The 12099-nt window shown below is 48.3% G+C and overlaps 1 protein-coding gene across 1 annotated transcript; it reads right to left on the bottom strand.

Moving 5' to 3' along the window:
• Window positions 1-707: 707 nt before the first annotated feature.
• Window positions 708-10375, bottom strand: LOC124029483 (exportin-T-like; the record flags this gene model as incomplete). Its single annotated transcript, XM_046341177.1, has 4 exons — window positions 10342-10375; window positions 9182-9366; window positions 2749-2875; window positions 708-944 (listed from the first exon to the last, which is right to left on the bottom strand). Coding segments are annotated over exons 2-4 (516 nt in total), but the record flags the coding sequence as incomplete, so codon positions are not given.
• Between the last annotated feature and the right edge of the window lie 1724 nt (window positions 10376-12099).

The following is a 12099-nucleotide window of genomic DNA, read 5'->3' as shown; positions in this document are numbered from 1 at the left end:
TATTCCCATAGGCCCTCTGGTCAGATGTAGTGCACATAGAGAATAGGGAGTCATATTCCCATAGACCTCTGGTCAGATGTAGTGCACATAGAGAATAGGGAGTCATATTCCCATAGGCCCTCTGGTCAGATGTAGTGCACTTAGAGAATAGGGAGTCATATTCCCATAGACCTCTGGTCAGATGTAGTGCACATAGAGAATAGGGAGTCATATTCCCATAGGCCTCTGGTCAGATGTAGTGCACATAGAGAATAGGGAGCCATATTCCCATAGACCTCTGGTCAGATGTAGTGCACATAGAGAATAGGGAGTCATATTCCCATAGACCTCTGGTCAGATGTAGTGCACATAGAGAATAGGGAGTCATATTCCCATAGGCCCTCTGGTCAGATGTAGTGCACATAGAGAATAGGGAGCCATATTCCCATAGACCTCTGGTCAGATGTAGTGCACATAGAGAATAGGGAGCCATATTCCCATAGACCTCTGGTCAGATGTAGTGCACATAGAGAATAGGGAGCCATATTCCCATAGACCTCTGGTCAGATGTAGTGCACATAGAGAATAGGGAGCCATATTCCCATAGACCTCTGGTCAGATGTAGTGCACTTAGAGAATAGGGAGTCATATTCCCATAGACCTCTGGTCAGATGTAGTGCACATAGAGAATAGGGAGCCCTATTCCCAACTAGCAGGGTGTATCTCACCTGTTTGAGTATGTTCAGGTAGTCGTAGCAGAAGCCTACGATGTTGGCTGAGATGTCGTCGTCGTCGTGGACCAGCAGCTGGAGGAGCAGAGGGACCTTTGTCTCGAGGGCACGCAGCGCCTCGGCGGCTGCCTTCACGTCGCCCCCCTTGGCCAGTTTGGTCCAGCTCAGAACCAGAGACTGGCCCATCCCGTTCACCAGCCTGGAGAACTTAGCCAGGAAGTCCACATCCTCCTCCTGGTGGAGCCAAGACAGGAAACAGGGGGTGGGGGGGGGCTTTTCAGATATAAACAGGAAACAGTTTCACATCCATTCAGGAAGTAGAGGTGAGGAGGAAGAGGAAATGGAGCCTTGGCCTTTCTTGGACTGTGGGAAATGGAGTAAGCGAGTTTGTGTGGTGTGTTGGCTATGTGGTGTGTGTGTGTGTGTGTGTGTGTGTGTGTGTGTGTGTGTGTGTGTGTGTGTGTGTGTGTGTGTGTGTGTGTGTGTGTGTGTGTGTGTGTGTGTGTGTGTGTGTGTGTGTGTGTGTGTGTGCTATGTGGTGTGTGTGTGTGGTGTGTTAGCTATGTGGTGTGTGTGTGTGTGTGTTAGCTATGTGGTGTGTGTGTGTGGTGTGTTAGCTATGTGGTGTGTGTGTGAGTGTGTGTGTGTGTTATGTGGTGTGTGTGTGTGTGTGTTATGTGGTGTGTGTGTGTGTGTGTTATGTGGTGTTATGTGGTGTGTGTTATGTGGTGTGTGTGTGTTATGTGGTGTGTGTGTGTGTGTTATGTGGTGTGTGTGTGTGTTATGTGGTGTGTGTGTGTGTGTTATGTGGTGTGTGTGTGTGTGTTATGTGGTGTGTGTGTGTGTGTGTGTGTGTGTGTGTGTGTGTGTTATGTGGTGTGTGTGTGTTATGTGGTGTGTGTGTGTGTGTTATGTGGTGTGTGTGTGTGTTATGTGGTGTGTGTGTGTGTTATGTGGTGTGTGTGTGTGTGTGTTATGTGGTGTGTGTGTGTGTTATGTGGTGTGTGTGTGTTTATGTGGTGTGTGTGTGTTATGTGTGTTATGTGGTGTGTGTGTGTGTGTGTGTTATGTGGTGTGTGTTATGTGGTGTGTGTTATGTGGTGTGTGTGTGTGTGTGTGTTATATGTGGTGTGTGTGTGTGTGTATGTGGTGTGTGTGTGTGTGTGTGTGTTGGTGTGTGTGTGTGTTATGTGGTGTGTGGTGTGTGTGTGTGTGTTATGTGGTGTGTGTGTGTGTGTTATGTGGTGTGTGTGTGTGTGTGTTATGTGGTGTGTGTTATGTGTGTGTGTTATGTGTGTGTGTTATGTGGTGTGTGTATTATGGTGTGTGTGTGTGTGTGTATGTGTGTGTGTGTGTGTGTGTGTTATGTGGTGTGTGTGTGTTATGTGGTGTGTGTGTGTGTGTGTTATGTGGTGTGTGTTATGTGGTGTGTGTGTGTGTTATGTGGTGTGTGTTATGTGGTGTGTGTGTGTGTTATGTGGTGTGTGTGTGTGTGTATGTGGTGTGTGTTATGTGGTGTGTGTGTGTGTGTTATGTGTGTGTGTGTGTGTGTATGTGTGTGTGTGTGTGTTATGTGTTGTGTGTGTGTGTGTGTTGTGTGGTGTGTTATGTGTGTGTGTGTGTTATGTGGGTGTGTGTGTGTGTGTGTGTGTGTGTGTGTGTGTGTGTGTGTGTGTGTGTGTGTGTGTGTGTGTGTGTGTGTGTGTGTGTGTGTGTGTGTGTGTGTGTGTGTGTGTGGTGTATTAGCTATGTGGTGTGTGTTATGGTGTGTGTGTGGTGTGTGTTTATGTGTGTGTGGTGTGTGTGTGTGTGGTGTGGTGTGGTGTGTGTGTGTGTTATGTGGTGTGTGTGTGTGTGGTGTGGTGTGTGTGTGTGTGTTATGTGGTGTGTGTGTGGTGTATTAGCTATGTGGTGTGTGTTATGGTGTGCGTGTGTGTGTGTGGTGTGTTAGCTATGTGGTGTGTGTTATGGTGTGCGTGTGGTGTGTGTACACCTACCTGGTCCACGTTGAAGAAGCCAGCCGACTGCAGGACCTGACAGAGGACTCCACCAGCTTGGTCTTGTCTGTCGGGTCCATTCCTTTATTGACAATCTCAAACAGACAGTCACACGCCTCCTCTCTCAGGTCCTCCACAGACATCTGACTCAGCAGCAGGTTCACAAACCTGGAGGGAGAGGGACACACTGGTTAAACACTGGTCCAGGACCAGTCCCCTGATCTAGTCTCTGGTTCATTAACCTGGAGGGAGAGGGACACACTGGTTAAACACTGGTCCAGGACCAGTCATCTGATCTAGTCTCTGGTTCATTAATCTGGAGGGACAGGAACACACTGGTCCAGGACCAGTCCTCTGATCTAGTCTCTGGTTCATTAACCTGTGGTCCAGGACCAGTCCTCTGATCTAGTCTCTGGTTCATTAACCTGGAGGGAGAGGAACACACTGGTCCAGGACCAGTCCTCTGATCTAGTCTCTGGTTCATTAACCTGGAGGGAGAGGAACACACAAACACTGGTCCAGGACCAGTCCTCTGATCTAGTGTCTGGTTCATTAACCTGGAGGGAGAGGAACACACTGGTCCAGGACCAGTCATCTGATCTAGTGTCTGGTTCATTAACAGGGACAGGAACACACTGGTCCAGGACCAGTCCTCTGATCTAGTGTCTGGTTCATTAACCTGGAGGGAGAGGAACACACTGGTCCAGGACCAGTCATCTGATCTAGTCTCTGGTTCATTAACCTGGGACACACTGGTCCTGGTCCAGGACCAGTCCTCTGATCTAGTGTCTGGTTCATTAACCTGGAGGACAGGAACACACTGGTCCAGGACCAGTCATCTGATCTAGTGTCTGGTTCATTAACCTGAGGGACAGGAACACACTGGTCCAGGACCAGTCATCTGATCTAGTCTCTGGTTCATTAACCTGGAGGAGAGGAACACACTGGTTAAACACTGGTCCAGGACCAGTCACTGGTCCAGGAGGGACAGGAACAGTCCTGATCTAGTGTCTGGTTCATTAACCTGGGAGGGAGAGGAACACAAACACTGGTCCAGGACCAGTCATCTGATCTAGTCTCTGGTTCATTAACCTGGAGGGACAGGAACACACTGGTCCAGGAAACATCTAGTCTCTGGTCCAGACCAGTCATCTGATCTAGTGTCTGGTTCATTAACCTGGAGGGACAGGAACACACTGGTTAAACACTGGTCCAGGACCAGTCATCTGATCTAGTGTCTGGTTCATTAACCTGGAGGGACAGGAACACACTGGAAACACTGGTCCAGGACCAGTCATCTGATCTAGTCTCTGGTTCATTAACCTGGAGGGACAGGAACACACTGGTCACTGGTCCAGGACCAGTCATCTGATCTAGTCTCTGGTTCATTAACCTGGAGGGACAGGAACACACTGGTCCAGGACCAGTCATATCTGATCTAGTGTCTGATCTAGTCTCTGGTTCATTAACCTGGAGGGACAGGAACACACTGGTTAAACACTGGTCCAGGACCAGTCATCTGATCTAGTGTCTGGTTCATTAACCTGGAGGGACAGGAACACACTGGTTAAACACTGGTCCAGGACCAGTCATCTGATCTAGTGTCTGGTTCATTAACCTGGAGGGACAGGAACACACTGGTTAAACACTGGTCCAGGACCAGTCATCTGATCTAGTCTCTGGTTCATTAACCTGGAGGGAGAGGAACACACTGGTCCAGGACCAGTCATCTGATCTAGTCTCTGGTTCATTAACCTGGAGGGAGAGGAACACACTGGTCAGGACCGGTCATCTGATCTAGTCTCTGGTTCATTAACCTGAACCGTCACACAACAACCACTGATGTTGATGACAGGAAGGTGTGGACGGAGGAGGGCGACATCTGATGAGTTTCAACACGATGCATTTGGGCTCAAATGTCTCATAGCAAAGGGTCTGAATACTGACGGAAATAAGGCATCTGTATTTTATTTTTAATACATTTGCAAAATTTCTAGACAACCTGTTTTCGCTTTGTCATTATGGGGTATTGTGATGTCACTATGGGGGTATTGTGATGTCACTATGAGGGCATTGTGATGTCACTATGAGGGCATTGTGATGTCACTATGGGGGCATTGTGATGTCACTATGGGGGCATTGTGATGTCACTATGGGGGCATTGTGATGTCAGATTGACGAGGAAAAAATAATTGAACCATTTTTAGAATAAGGCTGTAACTTACTAAAGGGAATGGGTCTGAATTCATACCTTATTATTATCATCTATCCTGATGTCTAGTCACTTTACCTTCATGTACATATCTACCTCAAATACATTATTATCATCTATCCTGATGTCTAGTCACTTTACCTTCATGTACACATCTACCTCAAATACATTATTATCATCTATCCTGATGCCTAGTCACTTTACCTTCATGTACACATCTACCTCAAATACATTATTATCATCTATCCTGATGTCTAGTCACTTTACCTTCATGTACACATCTACCTCAAATACATTATTATCATCTATCCTGATGTCTAGTCACTTTACCTTCATGTACACATCTACCTCAAATACATTATTATCATCTATCCTGATGTCTAGTCACTTTACCTTCATGTACACATATCTACCTCAAATACATTATTATCATCTATCCTGATGTCTAGTCACTTTACCTTCATGTACATATCTACCTCAAATACATTATTATCATCTATCCTGATGTCTAGTCACTTTACCTTCATGTACATATCTACCTCAAATACATTATTATCATCTATCCTGATGTTAGTCACTTTACCTTTGTACATATCTACCTCAAATACATTATTATCATCTATCCTGATGTCTAGTCACTTTACCCTGCCTTCATGTATATCTACCTCTAATACATTATTATTATCTAGTAGAACAGTCACTTTACAATCATTGCAGACTAAAATCTTAATGACATCCAGTGAACAGTCACTTACTTATCCTATCTAAAGGGGGGTGAAGGTACTTATCCTATCCTATAAAGAGGTGGGGTTTCAGGTGTCTCTTTGTAAGTCGCTTCTGATAAGAGCGTCTGCTAAATGACTTAAATGTAAATGTAAGGTGGTGATTGACTCGCTGTCCTGGCGTCGTGAGGGAGTTTGTTCCATTGGGGGCCAGAAGCTTTTGACTGGGCTGTACTTCTACCTCAGTGGTAGGGAGGCGAGCAGGCCAGAGGTGGATGAACGCAGTGCCCTTGTTTGGGTGTAGGGCCTGGATCAGAGCCTGGAGGTACTGAGGTGCCGTTCTTTACAGCCATCTCTAGGCAAGCACCATTGTCTTATCTATCCTGATGTCTAGTCACTTTTTTTTTTTAAACATTTATTTTTATTTTACCTTTATTTAACCAGGCAAGTCAGTTAAGAACATATTCTTATTTTCAATGACGGCCTGGGAACAGTGGGTTAATTGCAACCTTTGGTTACTAGTCCAACGCTCTAACCACTAAGCTACCCTGCCGCCCTGTGTACATATCTACCTCAAATACCTTATTATTATCTATCCTGATTAGTTTGGGTCTTTGCGTGTCTAAGAGATACAGTAGCTCTGTCAAAGCTGTACATTGAAGTCTGCAACAGCGGCCATGAACGATGTGTTTTCAATACTGCGTTGGTAATAAAGCATCATTTGTTTGACCGCAACTTCTGGGGTCGCTAGCTGTAGCTTGGTACCTAGCTAGCTGTAGCTTGGTACCTAGCTAGCTGTAGCTTGGTACCTAGCTAGCTGTAGCTTGGTACCTAGCTAGCTGTAGCTTGGTACCTAGCTAGCTGTAGCTTGGTACCTAGCTAGCTGTAGCTTGGTACCTAGCTAGCTGTAGCTTGGTACCTAGCTAGCTGTAGCTTGGTACCTAGCTAGCTGTAGCTTGGTACCTGGCTAGCTGTAGCTTGGTACCTAGCTAGCTTTAGCTTGGTACCTAGCTAGCTTTAGCTTGGTACCTAGCTAGCTGTAGCTTGGTACCTAGCTAGCTTAGCTTGGTACCTAGCTAGCTTTAGCTTGGTACCTAGCTAGCTTTAGCTTGGTACCTAGCTAGCTTTAGCTTGGTACCTAGCTAGCTTTAGCTTGGTACCTAGCTAGCTTTAGCTTGGTACCTAGCTAGCTTTAGCTTGGTACCTAGCTAGCTTTAGCTTGGTACCTGCGTGAGACAACTTTACCAGCATTGTAGCATACTGTACGTTGTGATATGAAATACGAGGGATCGTCTAATCAATGTGTAAAAACTACGTAAAAAATGTATGAATGCGTTACATTATTATGTCATATTCAGGTCCTGATTGGTCAACAAGCTTCATTGGCCCGGCAAATAGTGTATATTTATAGACACACAAAGACCAAAACGGCGTTCCATAGGAATCCTGGTTGAGAATGAAACGACAGACCACACAGACCACACAGACAGACCACACAGACCACACAGACAGACCACACAGACCACACAGACAGACACTGACCACACAGACTGACCACACAGAGACACTGACCACACAGACAGCCACTGACCACACAGACAGACCACACAGACAGACCACACAGACAGACCACAGACAGACCACAGACAGCCACTGACACCACAGACAGACTGCCACTGACCACACAGACAGACTGCCACTGACCACACAGACAGACTGCCACTGACCACACAGACAGACTGCCACTGACCACACAGACAGACACTGACCACACAGATAGACACTGACCACACAGATAGACACTGACCACACAGACTGACCACACAGACTGACCACACAGACTGACCACACAGACTGCCACTGACCACAGACTGACCACAGACAGCCACTGACACCACAGACAGCCACTGACCACACAGATAGACAGACCACACAGACTGAGACCACACAGACTGACACTGACCACACAGACAGACCAGACATACACTGACCACACAGACATACACTGACCACACAGACATACACTGACCACACAGACAGACACTGACCACAGACTGACCACAGACTGACACTGACCACACAGACCCACTGACAGACAGACTGCCACTGACCACACAGACAGACACCACAGACAGCCACTGACCACACAGACAGCCACTGACCACAGACTGCCACTGACCACACAGACTGACACTGACCACACAGACTGACACTGACCACACAGACTACACAGACATACACTGACCACACAGACATACACTGACCACACAGACATACACTGACCACACAGACATACACTGACCACAGACTGACCACAGACTGACACTGACCACACAGACTGCCACTGACCACACAGACTGCCACTGACCACACAGACTGACACCACAGACAGCCACTGACCACACAGACAGCCACTGACCACAGACTGCCACTGACCACACAGACTGACACTGACCACACAGACTGACACTGACCACACAGACTGACACTGACCACACAGACTGACCACACAGACAGCGACTGACCACACAGACAGAGACTGACCACAGACTGACCACACAGACAGCCACTGACCACACAGACAGCCACTGACCACACAGACAGCCACTGACCACACAGACAGCCACTGACCACACAGACAGCCACTGACCACACAGACAGCCACTGACCACACAGACTGAGACTGACCACACAGACTGACCACAGAGACTGATGACAGAGACACTGACCACACAGACAGACACTGACCACACAGACACTGACCACACAGACACTGACCACACAGACTGACCACACAGACACTGACCACACAGACTGACCACACAGACAGCGACTGACCATACAGACAGAGACTGACCACACAGACTGACACTGACCACACAGACTGACCACACAGACAGCGACTGACCACACAGACAGAGACTGACCACAGACTGACCACACAGACAGCCACTGACCACACAGACAGCCACTGACCACACAGACAGCCACTGACCACACAGACAGCCACTGACCACACAGACAGCCACTGACCACACAGACTGAGACTGACCACACAGACTGACCACAGAGACTGATGACAGAGACACTGACCACACAGACAGACACTGACCACACAGACACTGACCACACAGACACTGACCACACAGACACTGACCACACAGACTGACCACACAGACACTGACCACACAGACTGACCACACAGACAGCGACTGACCATACAGACAGAGACTGACCACAGACTGACCACACAGACAGCCACTGACCACACAGACAGCCACTGACCACACAGACAGCCACTGACCACACAGACAGCCACTGACCACACAGACTGAGACTGACCACACAGACTGACCACAGAGACTGATGACAGAGACACTGACCACACAGACAGACACTGACCACACAGACACTGACCACACAGACTGACCACACAGACACTGACCACACAGACTGACCACACAGACTGACCACACAGACTGACCACACAGACTGACCACACAGACTGACCACACAGACTGACCACACAGACAGACGTACCTGTCGTTGGCGATGAGGTTGAGGTCTATCCAGGAGACGTATGCCCCCACTACCTCCAGACATTGACAAGTGATCTCAGGGTGAGACTGCTGATAGGCCCCGAGGATCTGGTACCAGGACTCAACCAGGCTGGGGATGACCTGCTCCCTCATACCATCCTTTATTAATGTGTTCCTACGAACCTCCTAGAGAGAGGAGAGAGAGGGGGGTAGAGAGAGTGAGGGGAGAGAGAGGGGGTAGAGAGAGAGGGAGAGAGAGAGAGGGGAGAGAGGAGGGGGTAGAGAGAGAGAGGAGTTAGAGACTGGGGATGACCTGCTCCTCATACCATCCTTTAATAATGTGTTCCTACTAACCTCCTAGAGAGAGAAGGAGAGAAAAAGAGAGAGAGAGAGGAGAAAAAGAGGACACCCTCAGTGCGGAGAGAGGAGGGGGTAGAGAGAGAGAGAGGAGAGAAGAGAGAGAGGAGAGAGAGGGAGGGGGAGAGAGAGAGAGAGGGGGGGTAGAGAGAGAGAGGAGAGAGAGGAGGGGGTAGAAAAAAGAGAGAGAGAAGGGAAGGAGAGAAAAAGAGAGAGAAGAGAAGGAGAGAAAAAGAGGACACCCTCAGTGCCCTCTTACCTCAGGAGTGCAAGATGTCTCTGTCCACCACCTCAGTGTCCACCACCTCAGTGTCTCTACCTCAGGGGAGTGCAAGATGTCTCTGTCCACCACCTCAGTGTCCTCTTACCTCAGGGAGTGCAGGATGTCTCTGTCCACCACCTCAGTGTCCTCAGGGGAGTTACCACCTCAGTGTCCTCCACCAGGGGAGTGCAAGATGTCTCTGTCCACCACCTCAGTGTCCTCTTACCTCAGGGGAGTGCAAGATGTCTCTGTCCACCACCTCAGTGTCCTCTTACCTCAGGGGAGTGCAAGTGTCCTCTTATGGGGAGTGCAGGATGTCTCTGTCCACCACCTCAGTGTCCTCTTACCTCAGGGAGTGCAGGATGTCTCTGTCCACCACCTCAGTGTCCTCTTACCTCAGGGGAGTGCAGGATGTCTCTGTCCACCACCTCAGTGTCCTCTTACCTCAGGGGAGTGCAGGATGTCTCTGTCCACCACCTCAGTGTCCTCTTACCTCAGGGGAGTGCAGGATGTCTCTGTCCACCACCTCAGTGTCCTCTTACCTCAGGGGAGTGCAGGATGTCTCTGTCCACCACCTCAGCGCGATAGCCATCAGTGTTCTGAGGTAGACGCCGACCCCGTGCGGATTCAGGCCCACTAGAGACAGCAGGTCGAAGAAGAACTTGGGCCAGTGGGTCAGGTACTCCATCACGAAGGTCAGAGCAAACACCTGGGCTGCCTTGTTACGGATGAACGGCTTCTCTGGTTGGGAGTTCATTAACTGGAGAGGAGGAGGAAGGGGGAAAAAGAGGAGGAGGAGGAAGGGAAGGAGACGGAGGGGAAGGATGAAGAGGGGGAGGATGGAAGAAGAGGAGGAGGAAGGGGACGAAGGATGAAGGAGGAGGAAGGAAGAAGAAGAGGAGGAGGAAGGAGAAGAGGAGGAGGAGGAAGAGGAAGAAGAAGAAGGGGAGGGTTGTCGGGATAGCAGAGAAGGAGAATATTATATTGAAATTCATTTTCTAATACAATTTTTCAATTCAGGTGTGGAAGAGAATCAACTTCATGACTGCATGAAAACGTGTAAATAACGACAGCTCAAGTAACAAGTAGAGTTGTTGATGAAACGTGTAAATAACGACAGCTCAAGTAACAAGTAGAGTTGTTGATGAAACGGTAAATAACGACAGCTCAAGTAACAAGTAGAGTTGTTGATGAAACGTGTAAATAACGAAAGCTCAAGTAACAAGTAGAGTTGTTGATGAAACGTGTAAATAACAGCTCAAGTAATGTAGAGTTGTTGATGAAACGTGTAAATAACGACAGCTCAAGTAACAAGTAGAGTTGTTGATGAAACGTGTAAATAACGACAGCTCAAGTAACAAGTAGAGTTGTTGATGAAACGTGTAAATAACAACAGCTCAAGTAACAAGTAGAGTTGTTGATGAAACGTGTAAATAACGACAGCTCAAGTAACAAGTAGAGTTGTTGATGAAACGTGCTACGTTGTTGTGACAGGTTGACTAAGTGACAGAAAAGCCCCACCTGACCCTGTAGCCACTTCATCAGGGTTTCTCTGATCAGCTGTTGCTGGGCAGGACTGGAGCCCTCATGCCTGGGACAAAACACACAACACAAAGTCACTTTTTTCCAGTGTTAGAACTAGTTCATAGAGGAAAGCTGCTGACAGAGACACACGCACATGGTTTTCAGTCAGATGTTAGGAAGAAAACTTGACAGTACTTTAATGCCCTACTGTGAAAGCATGAGAAAAGGTGACAGTACTTTAATGCCCTACTGTGAAAGCATGAGAAAAGGTGACAGCACTAATGCCCTACTGTGAAAGCATGAGAAAAGGTGACAGTACTTTAATGCCCTACTGTGAAAGCATGAGAAAAGGTGACAGCACTTTTAATGTACTTTAATGCCCTACTGTGAAAGCATGAGAAAAGGTGACAGTACTTTAATGCTCTGTGAAAGCATGTGAAAGCAAAGCATGAGAAAAGGTGACACCATTAGCTGTTATCTGGAGTCATGGAAGAACAGTCAACATATTATCACAGACTTCCTAATTCATCCATCCATCCATCCTCTCCTTCCCCTCCTCTCCCCCCCTCCTCCCCTTCCCCCTCCTCCTCCTCCACCCTCTCTCCTTCCCCTCCACCTATCCTCCACCCTCTCTCTCCCTCTCCTTCCCCTCCTCCACCCTCTCTCCCTCTCCTTCCTTCCTCCCTCCACCTCTCCTCTTCCTCTCCTCCCCTCCTCCTTCCTCTCTCTCTCTCCCCTCCTCCTCCTTCCCCTTCCCTCCCCTCCTCCTCCACCCC

This window comes from Oncorhynchus gorbuscha, unplaced genomic scaffold, assembly GCF_021184085.1.
Source record: "Oncorhynchus gorbuscha isolate QuinsamMale2020 ecotype Even-year unplaced genomic scaffold, OgorEven_v1.0 Un_scaffold_6518, whole genome shotgun sequence".
Taxonomy (NCBI): Eukaryota; Metazoa; Chordata; class Actinopteri; order Salmoniformes; family Salmonidae; genus Oncorhynchus; species Oncorhynchus gorbuscha.
This window is presented reverse-complemented; position numbering and strand designations above follow the sequence as displayed.